This window comes from Cygnus olor, chromosome 1 (assembly GCF_009769625.2).
Source record: "Cygnus olor isolate bCygOlo1 chromosome 1, bCygOlo1.pri.v2, whole genome shotgun sequence".
NCBI classification, from domain to species: domain Eukaryota; kingdom Metazoa; phylum Chordata; class Aves; order Anseriformes; family Anatidae; genus Cygnus; species Cygnus olor.
In genome coordinates, this window is record NC_049169.1 from 207,336,344 (window position 1) to 207,355,269 (window position 18,926).

At 43.3% G+C, this 18,926-nt stretch overlaps 1 protein-coding gene across 3 annotated transcripts in view; it reads right to left on the bottom strand.

The window, feature by feature from the left end:
- Positions 1-18,926, bottom strand: part of FCHSD2 (FCH and double SH3 domains 2) — a 159,230-nt gene that overhangs the window by 24,206 nt on the left and 116,098 nt on the right. For all 3 annotated transcript variants that reach the window (XR_005816211.1, XM_040544638.1, XM_040544637.1), the window contains 2 exons: positions 14,316-14,432; positions 12,752-12,856 (listed from right to left, as the gene is read on the bottom strand). Coding sequence is in view for 2 of the 3 variants with exons in the window: in XM_040544638.1 (XP_040400572.1) it covers positions 12,752-12,856; positions 14,316-14,432 (222 nt within the window). In the remaining variant the exon portion in view is untranslated. The remainder of the gene's footprint in view (positions 1-12,751; positions 12,857-14,315; positions 14,433-18,926) is intronic.

The window sequence follows — 18,926 nt, forward strand, 5'->3', positions numbered from 1 at the left end:
CAAGGGATTTACCAAAGGTCCCGCAGTGAGTCACCGCGGAGGCAACAATACCAGCCCAACAAACCGCCTCGCAGATTTTCCTGCGTTTCCTTTCACAGCATTGTTCGTTCTTAGCAAGTTTTGGTGCAAGCAGCAAAGTTTCGGCCCCTTTTTCGCCCCCGGAGCTGGGCAGCATCGTCCTGCAGCACCGCCGTGATCGACAGATCGAGTCCCCAGAGGCCCCGGGAGCCCAAGGAAAACCAAGCTCCAGCAAAATAGTTGGGCCTAAGCAAAATTAGAGGGAAATTACTTTTCCTGTAGTGCAGCAGACTAGGTAGGAATATATCTACAGTGCATTAAATGGTAATTGGTGCTCCATGGATGTCTGTGTCTCTTACATGTCCAAACACCTTCACCAGATGCAAAATTTGGTGACCTGAAACGCCACCGCTCTTTTTCTTGGTTTTGCCAAGCTGCTGCTCTTTACCAGTGTACTTCTATTAAGAAGGTAGGTCAGAAAATAAATGACTAAGTCTTTAGGTATGATTTTCATCCAGCTGACCACCTAACTGTGGGGCTGTTTTCCCTTTGAAACTAACCACACAGGTGGCTCTAAAACTGTTTCAAACACTGAAACCACTTCCGCCAGACATTAGTTATAATTCTGCTTAGAATAAATGTGATTTTTAGAAAAGAAGAGAAGTTAAGAGGACAGTTTATTACGTGAAATGTATCTTTGTATGCACACACAAGCTCTCCCATGAAATCAGGGAGGGATAGCAAAGGATCGGGTGCGTTTCAGAAACGTTTCCCATGGGAAAGGCCACGGGCACTTGGCCACAAGTTTCCACTTCTCCGTTCGAGCAGTCTACAGGTGAATGATTAACACATACTGCAAATAGTGTTCATATAACCAAGAAAATGAGAAAAAAAATCTGCTAAGATTTAGGAAACATCAAGTTAAAAAGAAGTGACGTCCAAAAACTGACCCATCTCTCGGCACGCACATTGGAAAGAGATTCACAGCATCGAGCTGAAAATCTTGCAGTTTAGTAGGGCCCAAGCTCTGACCCCAACTCTGTAAATATTTACAAAAGTGATACCTATGGGAAGGTCTGAAACCAGAAGTCTTAGATGCTTTTATAGCTTTGTGTGCCAGGATGAGTGGAACGGGCCTTTTATCCCTCTACTGCTCTCCGACAGGCAACACCTGCTTCTCTTTTCCTTTGTTTTTTTTTTTTTTTTTTTTTTTTTTTTTTTTTTTTTTTTTTTTTTTTTTTTTTTTTTTTTTTTTTTTTTTTTTTTTTTTTTTTTTTTTTTTTTTTTTTTTTTTTTTTTTTTTTTTTTTTTTTTTTTTTTTTTTTTTTTTTTTTTTTTTTTTTTTTTTTTTTTTTTTTTTTTTTTTTTTTTTTTTTTTTTTTTTTTTTTTTTTTTTTTTTTTTTTTTTTTTCCTTTTTTTTTTCCTTTTTTTCCTTTTTTTTCTTTTTTTTCCTTATACTACAGTTTGTAGATTTTAAAGCTCCAAGAACACGGAAACAATTATTTTAATTAATCATTAACCTTTTTTTTTTAATGTTTTAGGTATGCTTATCAAAACGAGAAGTGAATTTCTCCCTACATGAAGCCAACAGAGACTTTTAAACCCAAAACGTTAGCACAGAAGGGTTGCGCCAGAAAAGCTGAACCCGGGGACACCAAGCGTTGAAGATTTGGAACAAAAGCACTTTCTAACCACTTTTTCTTTGAGAGAAGGGAGGAGAGGAGGGATGCTGTGGCACCGAGTGAAGATGAGCACTGCTCCTGCCTCACTGGATGCTCCTGGCTGCCTGCAGCCCGCACCAAGAGCCCAGCTGCCAAAATTAGAAATGCTGAGCTGAACCACCAGGCAAAGCCACCAAGTATCGTGGCATCTGAGTATCAGCATGCTCATGGGGCGTTTGTGGTGCAGGAACAACCTGGTAAAAGGCGATTGTTTCATCCGGGGCTGGTTTGTTACCGCGGTGGGGTTGTTTTGCAGCTCCTGTGGTGCATCACCCTCTCGTTGGGCTAAAAAACCTGTGATAGATGGACTTGATGTAAATTAATGCATGTCATTTGCTTTTGTTTGTTAATGAGAAACCCTAATCTTACCACATCATTGAGCTGACGTGTCTCTCTCTACACATATAGCTTTGGCACTAAGAAGCCAGCCCTAATTTGTCTTTGTGTTCTGCCGTCACATTATGGTACAAAAACTTTTCAATGCCCTCAACAGAAGTTGCACAGGAACGATCAGCCCCGTTGTTTTGCTGTTTTACCTTGTTATGCAATTTCCAATTCGCTCGGGTTATGCAACAGCAATAAACATTCGTCTAGGCGTGCTGTAAACATTTGTAGTTCGTATTAGTCCGCTGCAAGCCGTGTTGTTTGGACAAACTTGTTAGCTAAAATAAACAGGCTGCTCCGAGATCCTTGACTGGACTTGCTAGGAGTCAGACAAGAGTTTTTAATTCAAGGTACCGGCGAATCCGATGGGGTTCCTTCCCTCTATTTACACACAGTGCTCTTAATATTCAACAAACGCTGCTTCCAAACCACAACTGTTTGGAGTTTCATTCCACTGCAGACAAACCATAAAAGCACTTACAGTGTTGGGTCAGGCCTGCACTTGAAAGATGGATAACGCTATTTACAAGCCTGGATATGGATTTTTTCCCCCCCCCCTAAATAATTACACTGGTAGACCAGGGTTAACAGCTTCCTACCTACCTATGTAGGTGTATATATGCACACAGACATATATATAAATATATAAAAGCCAGATGGTATTAAAACTTTATTCTGCTTCTCACACGGGAGCAGCTACATATTTGAAAACACAAGCACTCCATTCAATTATCATTATGGCCAAATTAGCTGGGGCTGGATGCTTTTGTTATGCCGGAATAAAATTAAATTACAGGGGATGGCGCGGAGGAAATGTTGGTGTTTGCACCATCCCAAGGTGGGTAAGAGCTGCTTGTTCTCCTATGCCCAGCCCCAAGATGCCTTCGGGAGGTTACGGTCCCACAAGCTGCAGTCCTGAAGCCTTCGACCAGGCAGGGACCCACCCTGCACAAAGTTTGCTCTCAGCTTTGGTGTTGGAATGTAGCCAGAAGCCGCCGCAGCAAAATCTGAAGAGGCACGGTGCTCTTTCCGAGAAATGACCAAAGGAAGCCCCTGTGTACTAGCATACCCTGAAAAGAGGATGCAGCAGCTCTCAAAGCCTCAAAAAGGGCATCTATTTCTTGTTAACAACTTCAGGCATTTATTTTCCCTCTCCGTGATGTGGAGCCCAGCAGACAAGCATGCTGTCCGTCCTTCCCGACCGATCTCCACCGACGGAAGCTTGTAAAATATTTTTAATGAATGTTAAAAACGAACAGCTTACATCCACTGCAACGCGAGGCATCTCCAGGAAGGCAGCTGAGTTTCGAAAGCACTGCAACGCCGAAATCCAGCGCTCTGAGAGCTGGACCCTGCCCAAATTTCCTTGTTATTAAAGCCTCACTGCAGGACAAATATTTTCCTACTTCATAGTGAAATTATTATTTACTGGTACTATTTACCAATTACCGTTTAATAGCTGAGGACTAGAATATGTTTACGCTGATTTGAGAACTGTCAGCCACCCACCAAGTTTACAAACAGCGGTCTGGGTGGTTCCCACTTCTCCGAGCTCTTCTTTTGCCTTAGCTGATGGCAGGTTATAAGATGATGAAAGGGAAAAAAAAAGAAACAACATTAAAAAAAATATAATTATCTGTTTCTCACATACCTATCATTGCTCTACATGGAAGAGGGAATAATTTTGTTTATTTACTGTTCCAGTTTTAATTAAGAAAAGTCTTTACACCTACAGCTTGCATAAGATGAGGAGCAACAACTGCTTTGGAACTGATGGAGACCAAAGCCAGCAAGATTACAGCGCTGTACACCAGGTGCTTAAGTCTTAAACAACTTACAAAGGTGTCGGGGTAAAAAGCAAACACAGACATCCACCAAAGTTGATCTGATGAAGTTTCTTAAACATCCTGGTCTATGATGGTTGGATTCTTTTTGAATGGAGCTTCCTAGAAGCAGAGTTGCTTTATTTTCCGTGATTTTTCAGGGGGCAGAACAAGACCGTGATGCTCATCAGAGAGAGCTCCTCTCCTCGCTGTCACAAGAGATTAATTTTTTAGATATAAGCTATACTTACAAGTATGTACAGATACTTAAATCAGGTGAAATTAAGATTACAAGTAGACCTAAATGTTTTTTTGTGAGAAAGATCTTATTCTACTGCAATATGTTTCTACTGACAAGAACAAAATCATTACCAAACTAGAGAGCCTCATGTGGCAAATTGTTTTAGCTAAGAAGTAAACACCATGGAAAGGTTTTGGCTAAATATTTTAGTAAAATATTATCTTTATTTTTTCCCATTTGGAGAAATTTTTGTTTATATGCCAGGCTTTTTTAATTAAAGAAGTCTTAAATTGAAAATGTTCTTTTAATGAGAAGCAGCGTAGCATTTGACTTTGGGGCCACCAGAACTATTTGCACCCTGGTAGGTGGAAGCAGCTCTGAGTACAGTGAACACAAGCGCTGGAACACCGCAAATTTCTCAAAACCAAGCGTAAGCCCTCCTCTGAAAATGGGTTTTGAATTGGTAAAGTAGGGATGCACAAGGAAATAACCCACAAAACTGAACTTTCACGGCCTTGTGGCCATAAAAGATGTTTGGGGTGGAAATGCCAAATGAACCCCTGTCCAAAAAAAGTCCCCTACCCAACCAGGCTCATCCATGATTTGAGGCACAACCAAGAGCTCATCCTTGAAACGGGATCCGAAGAGGAACCCTGGCCCTATATCATCCGTCTGCAGCACAAAATCGAGACCATATGATGCCAGAGCCCCATAAAAACCAGGTGAGGGGAGATTCTTCTGGATCAGCTGGGGAACTGGCTGATAACCGGCCATTTTTTCGAGCAACACGGAGCCTTTTTCCAAGTGGGAGGACGGGCGGGGAGTTTCTGCCGGTATTACAGCCGAGTCACTTAATTTATATGCTAAATACTCTGCCTGGATTCATACGGTTAAATCAAAAGGGACTGCTGGGGTGAAACAAAGAGGAAATGAAACACAGCCGCAGATAACGTGTCTCGGGAGGGAATGCCAGGGTTAAGAAAACACGGGGGAAGCTGCGAATGAATGGAGAAGAGCCCACCTGCGCGGCCCCAGCCCCACCAGCGGGCTTCTTTTTCCCAAGCTCAAGCATGTAGAGCCATGAATGAGTGCTAAGGTGAGAGAGGAGGCGGTGGGAAAGGAGGAAGGGGGAATAGATGGGAGCAAGAGCAAAGCGTGGGGGGTTTTGGAGGGCTAAAGAAATCATTCCCAGGCTAACGGTAACTGGACTGGATGGAAATCACCCGAATTCTGCAAGTAGAAATGTATATAAAATGTGTGTATGTAAACATTTACTTGCCTGTTTCTCCACACTCCTGTTAATGAATACTGCTTCTTAATATACTGGAAAATGTGGTATATTTCTCACAGTCAAAAGATTCAGAGATTTCCTTAAGCAGAGACCAGAGACACCCGTGAACGCACACCCTATGCATTCAAACCACAGGCTTAAGAAGTAAGTTGGACTTTCAGTGCAATCCACGCTTCAAAAGGTGAAAGGAACTGAAAAAAAAAATGGCAGCAAGGAAATCTACAGAACAAGTAACACCGATGTTCTCGTAGCCCCAATATCACCGGTCCCCTTTACCTAAAAGATTTCTGAAAGTCTGCCCGACTCCGACAGCAATTTTTCTTCATCTCAGCCAAATTTCGAGTCTCTGTGACTATTATCTGTGGATGTTTTTAAAAGGACTTGCTCATTTTGTTTCCATATATAAAAATATCTGTCCTCTAGAGTTCATAGGGTCTATAAGATACGCAGAGCCAGAATTTCTTCCAGGAATCTTTACGACCATTTTTCATCATTAGCTCCAAAGCATCCCCGTGTTTGTTCCTGCCACTTTGTCCCATAGAATACCTGTTAATGTCCACAAACAACAACAAAAAAAGACCTTTATTGTCACCATGAGTTCATACAACCCAGTCCTCTAAAGACTTTCTTTCTCGTTGCTTGTACCAGAACAGGCAGGTTTGTCAAAAAAACGCCCCGTGAACTATTTAAGCCGGGTCTGAGCATACTGCACACCGTCCACATTTCTCACTCAGAGCAAATCCCTGAAAAATAATTACCCAAAAGCATTACTCTGAGATAAAAATGCTCAAACGCAGTAATATAATTTTGCCACTTTGCAGCCAGCATAACTGAATGTTGGGATGCAGCTGATACCTTCTACGTCTTCCTAATCCCCCGACACAGCTCGAGGCCCCTGGGATGTTCTCCTCAGCCACAAAATTCCCATCTCAGCAGTCGTCCTCGCTAAGCTGCTTCTCCCCCGAGAAGTTCAACAGTCCTGATCCGTGATGTCAAAGGCTGGGGAGTTTTTTTTTTAGGCTTGCCCAAGAGCAGGGACTAACCCCTCACCATGTCTTGCAGGGCAAAGGCAATCTGCTCCCCGAGCACGGCCTCCCCAAGCACATGGTTCCCGGGCAAAGCCATAGGTGGCAGCAAGTGACATTTTACAAACTGAGCTTTTTATCTGTCGGAAGCCTTACTCCGTTCCATTTCTTTTGGTGAAGCATACGGAATGAGATTTTCGCACATTTTTGAGCAGAGAAGAACAGCGCTTGCAGCACCAAGCGCAAAGGTTCAGCTGCAAAAAAAACAAACAAAAAAAAACAAACAACAAAAAAAAAACCCCTACAAATACCGACGGGCTGAAATGTAGCTACACCTCCGTGAGATGCAGAGCTGTACGCGGCACACGATTAAGAGATCAGATCCTAAGATAGAAGAGGAGCAGAGCCAGCAAACACGACTGTTATCGCAGCCCGGTAATAAATATTCACAGCCAAAGAGGGGAGGGGCCAACAGCCCTCTACTTACAACTGGAAATGGACCTAAGCTTTTGAACTAATCAAATGAAGTAAACAGCACCATAATGAGTCTTAATCAAATCTTATCTGGTACAAATACTCCCCTGAGAGTTGTAGATATCCTAATTATGAGACAAAATGCGTCCCCGTATAATTAAGTGGAAATAGGATTAATTGCTGTGGAGGCCCCAAGACCTTCCTAGAGCACAGACCTCAGCCCAAGTGGGAAATCTCCCACCATCACCGAGAAGAAATATTTCAGCCCTGAGACCAACTACACTGCTCGATGCAATCGAAGGATCGGGGTCTTGAGTTTGCGAGAGACACGGAGGTGAGCAGCAGAGGAATCCAAGTCCCCCAGCCTCCGGGTGCAGGATGCAGGCTGAAAGGAAGGGGTGTGGAAACCAAGAGAAGAGCTTCGCCTTCTGCTTCCCCTTATTTCTGCACGACGGATCCGTGGAGACGGTTTATTTATTTTATTTTTTAATCCCTGGTGGTTTAAAGATAAAGGAGCACAGGCAGTGGAGAACTGGAAAGCTATTTTAAGGAAAATCAAGTGCCTGAGCTAACAGCCACAAAATGTCCAGCAAGCAAATGTCCAGAAGTTCTAGTGAGGTGGTGAGGCGAGCGCAAAGGAGGTCCACAAATCATTATTTTCCTAAACTACTGACTTTCCAGGGTGTCGGTCTCGTTCCAGATGACACTTGAATGGTGCCACTTTCAACCTCGATACACACGTCTGCTCCATGTGCTTGTCTTTAGCACACTCCTGCTCGTATGCGTTTCTGGTTAGAAGCTGTTTTGACACGGATGGAGCTCCTCTGAACCTAAACTCTGCGACACAGCATTAACCACGGGGACATTTAGCCCTCTGACATGCCAGAGGTATTATCAGACAGATTCTAACATTTCTTTCAAAAAGGAAGTAAGTGAAACAAAACAAAAACCCCTAAGCCCTTAACAAAACAACCCCAAATTTTTTCACATTGAAGAGCAACGAAGAAAATGTGTTGTGGTTATCAATACGGCACTGTATAGCAGCTAGCATTTATCAGTTGTACGCAAGCACTCGGGTTTAGAGTCATATTTTTTCCCAAACTTGAATCAGTCACTGCTCCCTGAAAGATCACAGGGAAAAATATACCGTCTATCACAGGAGAGAAGATCAAAAATAACCCACTGAGCTGCGAACGTGCCAATTAAAGTTGAGGCACTACATCTCGAGGAAGACAAAAACTTAATAGTAGCCAGATTTTTTCAAGCTGAATACTGTCACTGCATTTCTTTGCTTCAAAATGTGCCCGTTTCCACACTTCATGCTCGTCAGACGCATGGGGAGGGACTGCTATCAGGGAGTGTAGTGATAAGAAGAGGAGTAATGGCTTTAAACTAAGAGAGGGGAGTTTTAGGTTAGACGTTGGGAAGAAATTCTTCCCTCTGAGGGCGCTGAAGCCCTGGCCCAGGCTGCCCAGAGGAGCTGGGGGTGCCCCAGCCCTGGCAGTGCCCAAGGCCAGGCCGGGTAGGGCTGGGGTCAAACCTGGGCAGGGGGCAGGGGATGGAAATTAGATGACCTTTAAGGTCCCTTCCAACCCAAACCCTTCGTTTCTGCAGGATTTTATGATAAACAGCTGTTATACGTACTGCACAGTTCCTCGGTTCCTCTCAACTGTCTGATTTCAAAGGAGTTGGGATCTCTGAGGAAGAGGGCAAAGAGATGAATACACCTATGCACAGGGCATATCCTGGAGAACCATACTACCAACGTGTATCTCCCCTTTTCAACTGATATCCACATATGTGACCACCGCGGGAAGCTCCGAACTCGGCCTCGTGCACTTTCTGTACATCTGTTCTTAAATGAACGGCACCCGCAGGACGGCCCTATTACACAAGGTAATTTTTGGGGGCCTCTCCGATGGCTTTGTGCTGGTTTAGGAAAAAAATAAGAGAAAAAAGCTCCAGGTGGCTGCTCTGCAGATGTCCACGGGGAAAAAAGCTTCCAAGAAGGCTTTGGTAGAGGCTGTGACTCAGCCCATGTCGTGTTCGATGGCACGTAGAGGTTGACGGGTCTTCGGGTGCTTAAGCAGGCTGGCACTGGGCAATGTGGCAAGAATGCAAATTCCCCAGGGAGAACACACAAGTGGAAGCGTCCAGCGATGACCAAATAGCTTCGCTGGAAGCGAGGCAAAATTTAATTCTAACGGCCTTGTGAAATTATCTTCCTCTCCGAAGCGATGGAGAAAGAAAGGGGAAGAGCAGTTTTGCTAAGGAAAAAGGACCAAAGAGCAGGGCGAAATCCCCAAATGGACAGGTCGATGGCACACGTTTCAGAGAGGACAGAAAAATGAAATGCAATTTCAAGAGAAAAGCACATAAAAAAAGGAAGAAGGGAGAACGCTTCTGGAATGAGGAATTTCAGTACACTCCAACACACCACAAGAGGTTAATACAACCATACTCGTGAGGAAATTTTCTCCAGCTTGTGTAATTCATACCTTGCAATCCCTTTCTTCTCTAGATGAGCTGTCCTCTGCTTGCTTTACTGAACTAGAACAAATGGGAACTTTCCCTGCCTGAGACTTCATCATCACAGCAGCAACCACTACATAACCAATACTTGTTGCAGTTGCAACCTAAGTGCACTGACACCTTCCCAATAATATATATTTTTAACTCTTTCCTTTTTTTTTTTTTTTATACATTCTCCATGTTATCATCAAATACTTCTTTCAGACATGGTACCAGAACACATTACACATCCTGATTTGCATGCTATGGGAATGCTCTCTTCTGTTTTATGAGTGACATACATCAAACTGCTGTCCACAAAAATGCCTGGGTAGTTTTTTTTTCCTTTTTCTGTTTTCCAAGTCTTCTTTTTCTGAGTAACACGGAGGTGCTGCAAATTCCTCCTTCCTCAGCTGGGCCTTTCCAACACATGTTGGCTCCTGCCAGCTCCCCAGACACCCTTCTCTCTCCACGTGCTGTCCAGGATCTCTGAAGGACAGAGCTAAATCAGATGTCTTCTTCACAGAATCACAGAATCGTCTAGGTTGGAAGAGACCTCCAAGATCACCCAGTCCAACCTCTGACCTAACGCTACCAAGTCCTCAACTAAACCATATCACTAAGCTCTACATCTAAACGTCTTTTAAAGACCTCCGGGGATGGTGACTCAACCACTTCCCTGAGCAGCCCATTCCAATGCCTAAAAACCCTTTTGGTAAAGAAGTTCCTCCTAATATCCAACCTAAACCTCCCCTGGCGCAACTTTAGCCCATTCTTGCTTCGCTTTACTCACCAGTCAGCAGCTCCTTGATCCAAGCACTGCTGCCCCAAAGGGAAAAGGTCGTCCCAGCCCTCCCCTGCAGCCTAAATGCACGACTGTAAATTTTGCACAAACACCTACCCCATACCCACCCATCAGTAATCCCAAATCAACCGGTTCCATTTTAATACACAGGAATTCTGCAAATGTTTGGCTTTCAGACACTGAAAAGAATTATAATTGTATTACGAAAGAAAATGATTTTTTTTTTCAAGAAAATTTGCCCGGTTTATTTTTCTGCAGATAGCAGGTGTGGCAAAAATCTCATCTAACTAATGGTCCTGAAATTACCTTAGTGGTGCCACTCCTAAGGGCTGAAGATAGAAGAAGGGGCCATCCCTAAAAAGTCAGAAAGCTCACTGAATACACTTAGTAGCTTTTCACAAAGATAAAATAAATCTACGCTATAAATAACTTCCTCAACATGCAGAGGTCGCAAACACAGTGTGGTAAAACAGACCATGTTGAATAGTGGGAATATAAGGGACATTTTAACTACAACTCGCTGTCTAGCACCAGAAAACCTGAGAACTGCATCATTTTTCTATCTTAACCTTCTACCAAACACTGTGAAACACAGCTCAGAGAAAAATATTCATGATCTCTGCCTCTTCTGAGTGCTGCTTGGTGTTTAGAAGGATGTGCACATATTACTTTGTATTCGCTTTTTGTTAGTTCTGAGAATTGCATGCTATTTTTTTCCTTCTTCATTGCTTTTATGAATCATCTTCCTGGCTGCGTACTTCCTGCCCAGTGTGCTTCCCAACCCAGCTCTCTCCTTCCCTCCGCTCTTGGAGAAGACCATTGTTTGCTACAGAAAGAGCCTGGCTTTGTTTCTGATTTCACTTCTCATTTTTTTCAATATAAACCTTTCACTTCTTGGCACTTTCCATCTGTTCTCAGCCCTGCTCTGTGGCTGAGGCCAAGAAAACTTGCAAATTTGTCTCTTTTAGCTAATTCTCTGAGAAAAGCCAACCTTCTGCTGGGCAAAAGTCTTGAAATGCTCTCAAATTTCTTCTTTGCTGCATCCATATGGAGAACAACTGGCATGTTATCCCTGCCTTCACGCTCTTTGTATCATTCACACAGGACCATGGCCTAATTTCTGCTGTTGAGATTCTTCTTAGCCACGACTATTGCAACACTTGCTTTGAAAGTCCAAACTTTCAAGACCTCAACGAATCAAAATATTCCTGTCAATTTTTGCTCTCCACCACCTCCCCCAAGGAAATGCTATCTTTCTCAAAAGAAAAAACAAAATAAAACAAAACAAAACTGGCCCAAGCTAGTTTCCACTGATTTATTGGGTTCTGTTAGTTATGCCTTCTTAAAATTTACAAACATTTAATTTCCGGAACTGATCTCATCTATGCTATTTTTGTGCAAGTACCTTCTCTGCAACTTCTTATCCTGGTTTGATTTCTTTCTGCCGCTGGTTTTATCTTCCTTTCTCATGCTCCCTGTCCTTGTGTATTTAATCATTAACTATATATACATCGAAGTACTTTGGAGTACAGTCTGTTTGAAAGAGGGTACTCAAAACAAAAGGCTATTGCATTTTAAAACACTTTCTATTAAGAGAATATATTCTGGGTTTGTTTTAAAAAAGAGAGGCTAACATCTATCATACCAGTGGGAGGAATATTTTCTCTGTATTTTCTAACCTCTTGAACTGTAAATCCCATTCCTAATTACAGCAGCTACTCCGAACATCTAGTGGTATGAGATGCACTTAACTGAAATAATTATGTTTGCTCTACAGTTTAATTAAGCAACCCACTCAGCTGAAAACTAACATATTAGTTCCTCTTGCTTGCAGTAGGTTTTTGAATCACTGGCCACGAAAATAGTTAGCTTTACCAACCTAACTTTGATAGTCAAATATGAAGCTTTCCACGAGTCTCTCCTAACCCACAGCAAGTTTCATGAGCCTCCATAACCTTTTCAAAAGTACCTCAGAGTAAGAGTACAAGGAGATAACAAAAAAAGATTACTTCAAATGTTTTCCCATCAACATTACAAATATGTATACCCAATAACACCAGAACAGAAGTCCCATCAGCACGAGGTAGTTCCTTCTAGATACGATCACTATTTTCTGCTATCATTTCTTTCAGGCAGAAGGAAAACTGAGATTGTTTTTTCTCTCCTTAAGACCAAGGCCCTAAATAGAGAGATTCGTGACCTTTGCACAATAGCAGGAAACATAGCATGTTTAATCTCTCTTTATCAGGAGTTTTTTTAATACTATTCTTTTTATCTTGAGTCTTTTATTAAGTCGATTCAGTGATTTGAGACGTAAGAAGTCAAGGAAACACGACCTCTTAAAATTCCCTGGGTTTTGACACTGGGAGCTTACACTTCCACGCACAAAATAAATAGCTGTAACATAAATCATTCTGTAGTAAGAAGGTGAACATGCCAAAATGATTTCTTCCTTACCTCAGCCTTGCGAATACTCTCTCTGGCTTCATCTATTTTCTGCTCCAGTTCTGCTCGGGTTTGCTCAGACATCACAGGCCCATGGCATTCTAGCTCTTCAAGCGTCTGTCAGAAATAAGAAAATACAGCCCAGATGTAGGAATGCTGCACGATAAATATTTATGACAAGTCACAGAAATCGCTGTTTGACCAGGTTGGCTGACGATAGCTCCTTCCAGGAAAAAAAGATGACGACCAAGTCAAAACACCATTTAAAAGCACAGTATTTCAGACGGAAATTCCATTTAGGAGAATGTTTCAACAGTGTAACGAAAACGTGACATTGTAGTATGAATCAACTCATCTACACGTTGATATTTACATATTTAAAATGGACATGCTGGTCCATGTTTATGTCAGGTTTAAAAGAGCATCCGACACACGGAGAGAAAAGTTGCTAACAGCATTACAGCCCTGCTGCAGTGGAAACCGAGGCAGGTTTGCTGCATTTGCAGGAGCCCTGTGTGCAAAGAATTTGCTGAATCACAGACGACACGTTGGAGTTTCTTGCCTTTATGCACATAGATGATGACTGTACCGGTCCGAATGAAAAACAGCAAAAGCATGTGGTTGCACAAATTGTCACCGGTTATCTGCAAATCCGTGACTGGTTCCGTGACTCCTCAAGCATTTTGTGTTAAACAGTCCTTGGAAGCAAAGCAGGAGCACCAGGAGCTAGAACCAGAACCCAGGATGCTCCCTCCTTCCTCGGAGGTGAATTCTTCTGTCCTGTTTTGGCTACAGACTGCCAGGGGCTGCAACTTCTGCTTTTTAGCTATGAGTGACCCGGATTGAGCAGAAGGCAGGTGAGATGGTAAACCTGTTTCGGTCTTCTTGCTCGGTGCATTCTCCTGGGAATTCTGAGGAATGGCTCGAATCTCTAAAGTGGAACCAGAAGCCAGACCTCCACTCCGTGGGCAAAAGCTCATTGAATACTGTACAATATCATAGATATTATAGTAAAGCCTCGTTGAATTTAATGTAGTCTACGCAAGCTGGTCTTGAGATTAGCAAGTGAAATGTGTCAGATCTCTTTAGGCAGAGGCCAGCTGCTTCCCCCCTCATCTCTGAATTGTGACAGTCAGGATGCTTCCGTCTCACTCTTCAGTGAGACAGGAGCACGACAGCCTTGTGACAGACATTTAAGGAACTCTGCGACCCAAACTGCCTTTCTACTGACTTTATTTTTGTTCCCCGGCAGTCCCGGCTGCATTCCAAAATACAGCCATCTAAAATCCCAAACTAGGCGCTCAAGATACCGCCCTGGGTCATTTGCAGCAAAACAGAAGCTGTAACTTCAGATTTATATGGGAGTAACAAAACGTATTGACAAACCAGAAAGGTTGAGGAGCTGCAAACCTGGCAGTTTGAGCGTGCCACACCACGAAAGGACAGGATGAAAAAGGCAGGTTGCCTCGAGAGACAGCCAACATAAGTAACTCCGCGGTGCTTGCAGCAGCTCCTCCTTCACGCGGTAGGGAGCTGCAACAAATCAAATCTGTAAACGAGTGTTTTCCTAACGTACCCGCTGACTGTGGACGATGTTTTTATGTTCCCGGGCTACCCGGGTAGCCCATTTCCGAGCCTCCTTGTTGAGGCTGTGCTCTTCGGTTGTTCCAGTTTCCGATTCCAGTTGTCGACTCTGCAACAGAAAACAAGCAAACGAGTCGTGACGCAGCCCCAGGGCTACCTCTGGAGATACGATGCTATTTAGTTATATGGTAATTTCATCTTACATTTATCAGCCTGGGATCTCAATTCATACAAAACAAGAAAGATTCAAGAAAAACAACTCTCTTCCTCGTGAACTTTGCCGTGGTACCATGCTGCGGAAAGCCAACTACAAAAGCCAAGTTCCCGAGAATTCACAGCTCACTGTCTCGGGAAATCACCGAGCGGCACCGAGTGCCAGACACGGTCTTACTGCAGTCAAAAAACACTTCTGATGAATAAAACCGAGACACTATTTCACCAATAAACCGTATCAAAGAAATGACAAATAACTCGCCAGGGAAGCCACCACGTTATCTAGACTAAACGTGCACCATGGAAAGCAAAGATGAAGGTTAAATGGGATACACGTGGCCATTTAGGCTCGTTCTTTGTGACAGGTCGTCAGATCATAATGCCATCAAGAAGTCCATTTCCTTTGGGAAAAAAAGTTCCATTTGGACTTCCTTCGGAAGTCCAAAGACACATATTCCAGCATTTAATTACTGAAATCGCTCCCAATATTTCTGCGATTTCCATTAATGCCACTGCAACTACCCCGTGCGTTGCGTATCTCAGCCTTTAGGATGTAAATCAGCCTCAAGCCTTCCACCACAAGCATGTTTCCTGATATTCCTTCTATATTTGTGACCGTTCTGTAGGTATTTACTGCACCTGCATTACATTAGGATAACTCCATCGCGATTCTTTTCGGAGCCAGCCTCGCGCTCTTCCCACCAGCGAAATGAGCCGTGGAAGACATTTCATTCACCTTCCTGGGCTGTGCTGCTGGCACGACAGAGCAGATTCCTACAACAGGCATTTCAGGGGCTTCTGCAGCTCAAGTTAATCAGTACTCCGAAGGGAATCCTCCCCACCACCTCCTTTCCATGGGTGACTTGTTTACTCATGCTCATTTTGCTACTGAAGTCCAGAGCCACGGTGAATTCCTTTTTATCCCAAGCCCTCTTTGGACTGATAACATCTTGCACAACCTCTGAGAACAACTGAAAGATCCCCTAATGAAATATTACTCAATAGGAGAGTAGTAAAAGGAGTGAGTGTGCTTTATTCTGCTCCATAGAAATAGAGGTTGTACACGCACATGTGCAGGAATGAATTTCTCTCTTCCCTCCATGGTTCAAAAGATGGGCTTTTTATCCATCAGGTGTGGTTTGAAGCTAGAACAGATCCCGCAGGCAGGCAGAAGTTGTTTAGGAAGGAGATGTCCAAGGTTAGCCAGCTGGAGGAGGGTAAAGGAGCTGAAATACGAGGAATTATTTCCAGGGCAGGTGAGAAACCTCCAGCTGCTGCTGAAATAGAGATGGTGCAATCGGGTGTTTTCACAGGGAAAGGGATATGATTGTGTCAGGGAAGAAAGACAATTTTAATTTAAGAATATGGAATCGGAGGAAAATAAAGAGACACAGGGAAGCAAACTGCAGGGATTTTTGTGCCTTTAGACTGCAGAGAGGCAGTGACACTAACTTATGCTAACAGACTACCAGAGGATTTAATTGAAAATGAGGCACAAATTGGTTCAGCTTATTATTTTGTTCAGCTAAGCTACTTTTCATCAAAATTGAATCTGGCCTTTATTCTCATTCATCCTCTTATTACAAGAGAGCCGGGGGTAGTGGATTCAAGGGGCTGTGGAGGAGATTTCCAGCAGTGGGGGGAAGCGAGGGAAAGGAAGACAACCCCTGGACAACCACGCACAGAAACGCATCCCTCTAAATTTGAGGGCTCTGACACGGAGCTGACACTCCCAGGACTCCTGGGCAACTTTCTGCATTTATTTCAGACCTGTAGCTTAGCCAAGAAGCTTGTAATGCTTCAGCTTGTCCCCACAAAATGCCTTAGGGCATACATTACTCAACATGAAAAGGGGAGTGGAGGTGGGGAGCAACCCTCTGCTGCTTATAGTGAAAAAAAAAAGGGGGGGAGGCTTTTAAAATCAAGTATAAGATGCCAAGATATGTTAGCTCAAAGCCAGAAACAAACATTTCCGTGAAATTCACAAGCTGGAGTGAACAGAGCCCGTGTGAATGGCATTATCAAAGTAAAAGGAAATATCAGACACGACGTAGAGCAGCCAGCAGAGGAGGAGGGAAGCTCTAAGCTTCAGCAACAACAGGTAAGAAGGCGAAGCTGTGTGCTGAGCAAAGACCAGACAGGTGCAGCTCCCTTCACACCCCCCCTCTGTTTAAACATGAAGTTGCCTTTTGCCTGCTTTTATCGAGGCGGTTTTATATAATCGGGGTTTTGCATTGCTGTTTGATCTCTAATTTCCTTCCACTAAGTAATTGCAAACCGTAAGAGGACAAACACAAGGATTTATACAGGCACATCCAATCCTTAAGATAACATTTGACCTCAGTTTGTTGTATTTTTTTTTCAGGCTTAGTGGAATCAGCATTTTTGTACAAGCTCTTCTTCCACGCCTTCCAGCTGAGTCTTAAAGGCTGCAAGTCTGAGCAGAATTGACATTGCTCCTCCCCTATAAAGGATTTCTTAATGGATCTTCAATGTTCCCGTTGGTCTTGCTCCTGCTCAGCATCTCATTTTCATGAAGGAAGGATACAGACTTCAACTGCTTGATAACCTTCTACACAATCCCAAGTGTGGTTTTGGTTTTTAATCTATTTATCAAAAGCACTTGACCAGAAAAATGAATGCAAACTTTGTGGCTACTCCTAAGGGCATGCTAAAAAAGAAATGTGTTTTTATTGGATCAGAGTGGTTGTATTAGCTACTCGTAAAGCAGTGCTGTATCCACGCAGACCTCGCCCTTGCTTAAAGGTCTAAACATAAACGATGCGAAAATGGAGTAATAGAAGGAGCTGGGAAGAAAGCTACTGCTGTGGTCTGTGTGGACACCAGAAACACAAGGAAAAGCAGGAGACAAGATCCAGAGGCAAAATTTAGCCTCCTAGGGAAGAAGCTGAAAGGGACTCCCAACCTACACAAGACGAGGGAGAGTGGAGGAGGTGCACAGTTTGAATATTTGGCCGGACGACAGTGCAAGAAGAAAGGCTTCAAATTCATCAGGACCTGGAACTCTGCCTGAAGGAAGGAAGCTGGTGTAGCAGGGATGGACTTCACCTGACCTGCAGAAAGACCAACAAGCTGCTGGCACCTCAGGAGGCTGTGAAGGAACTTGTGAGCTGAGGAGCAGGAGCAAGCTGAGTGTCATGGAAGAGTACGTGCTTCAGGAGGGCTTCAAGGACGACGTGAGAAGTCTGTATCCCTCAGGTAAAGATAGTGCAGGGGTGCACATCAAATAAAGGAAAAACTGACTGCCATTCAACAGGCATGAAGAAAGGAGCTAAAACAGAGACTTACTTGCTATGGACATGAAAAATAAGGGTAGGGAAGGAGGTGAGGGAACTGAATTAACCTGTCCTTGCTGATTCCCTAAGCACAGATTCACTAGGCATACTAGAAATGTGGTGGAAGACAAACAAATCAATGGCCAATTATTACACTAGGATGCAAAATATGTAAGACCACAGCACAAGAACAATCTGGAGTTTATTTATGCTAAAAAAACAAATTACTTGTACAGCATTATAGGATCGGTGTGGATTCAGACACCGAGGTCCAAACAGCAAGAACACAACGCTGTGTTTGCACTGTGTTTGCACCAGTCTCCTGTAGCATCACCAGACTGCTACACAGCCTTAAATTAGTCGCTTGCTCACATGCTTTCAAGACTGGAACTTGGTAGCAGCAAGACATCCAGTGACTGAATTTAACCTCATCCAAAAGTGAGGGAAAACAAAACCACTTACCATGGCCAAGGAACGAAGGAAGAGCCAAAAAAACTGAGCTAAACATAGATGAGCTTTCTGCTGGTCTCTCAGGGCTTAGATTACAGTGAAAGCAGTGTTTAGTGCTAAAAATTCAATCAGTAAACCAACAGAAAATACTAGATGACTCCGACCAGCTAAAGAGCTTAGAGGCTAGCCATGCTATGCTGTTTCTTAAATTAACAAACGCATTTAGTCTGTAGACACACGTCGGTCTCCAGCTTTGTCTGAAATGTTGTTACAGGTGCAGAAGTTGCCCTACGACAGCGCCAAACACGATGCTCGCATTTACTTTTTATGTAATTATATCTGGATGCAGATGGCACGTGCAATTTAAGGAACAAAAAAAAGAAGTCAGCTCTTGAGCCTAAAAACTATATTTTTCTAGCTGAAGACTAAGAAAGCTCACTTCAATGAAAGCAAAAAGGGGTAACATTTATTACATGCAAGCCACTAACACAAACACACCTAAAATCACAGCCGTTTCTTTCAAAAAGCTGAAAATAAGAGGTTACCATGCCAATGTGAATTTGCAAGCTCAACCTTACAATCAGCACTTCTGGGGAGAACGAAGGGATATGCATGACATTTTTCACACAACTGATGGCTAAACA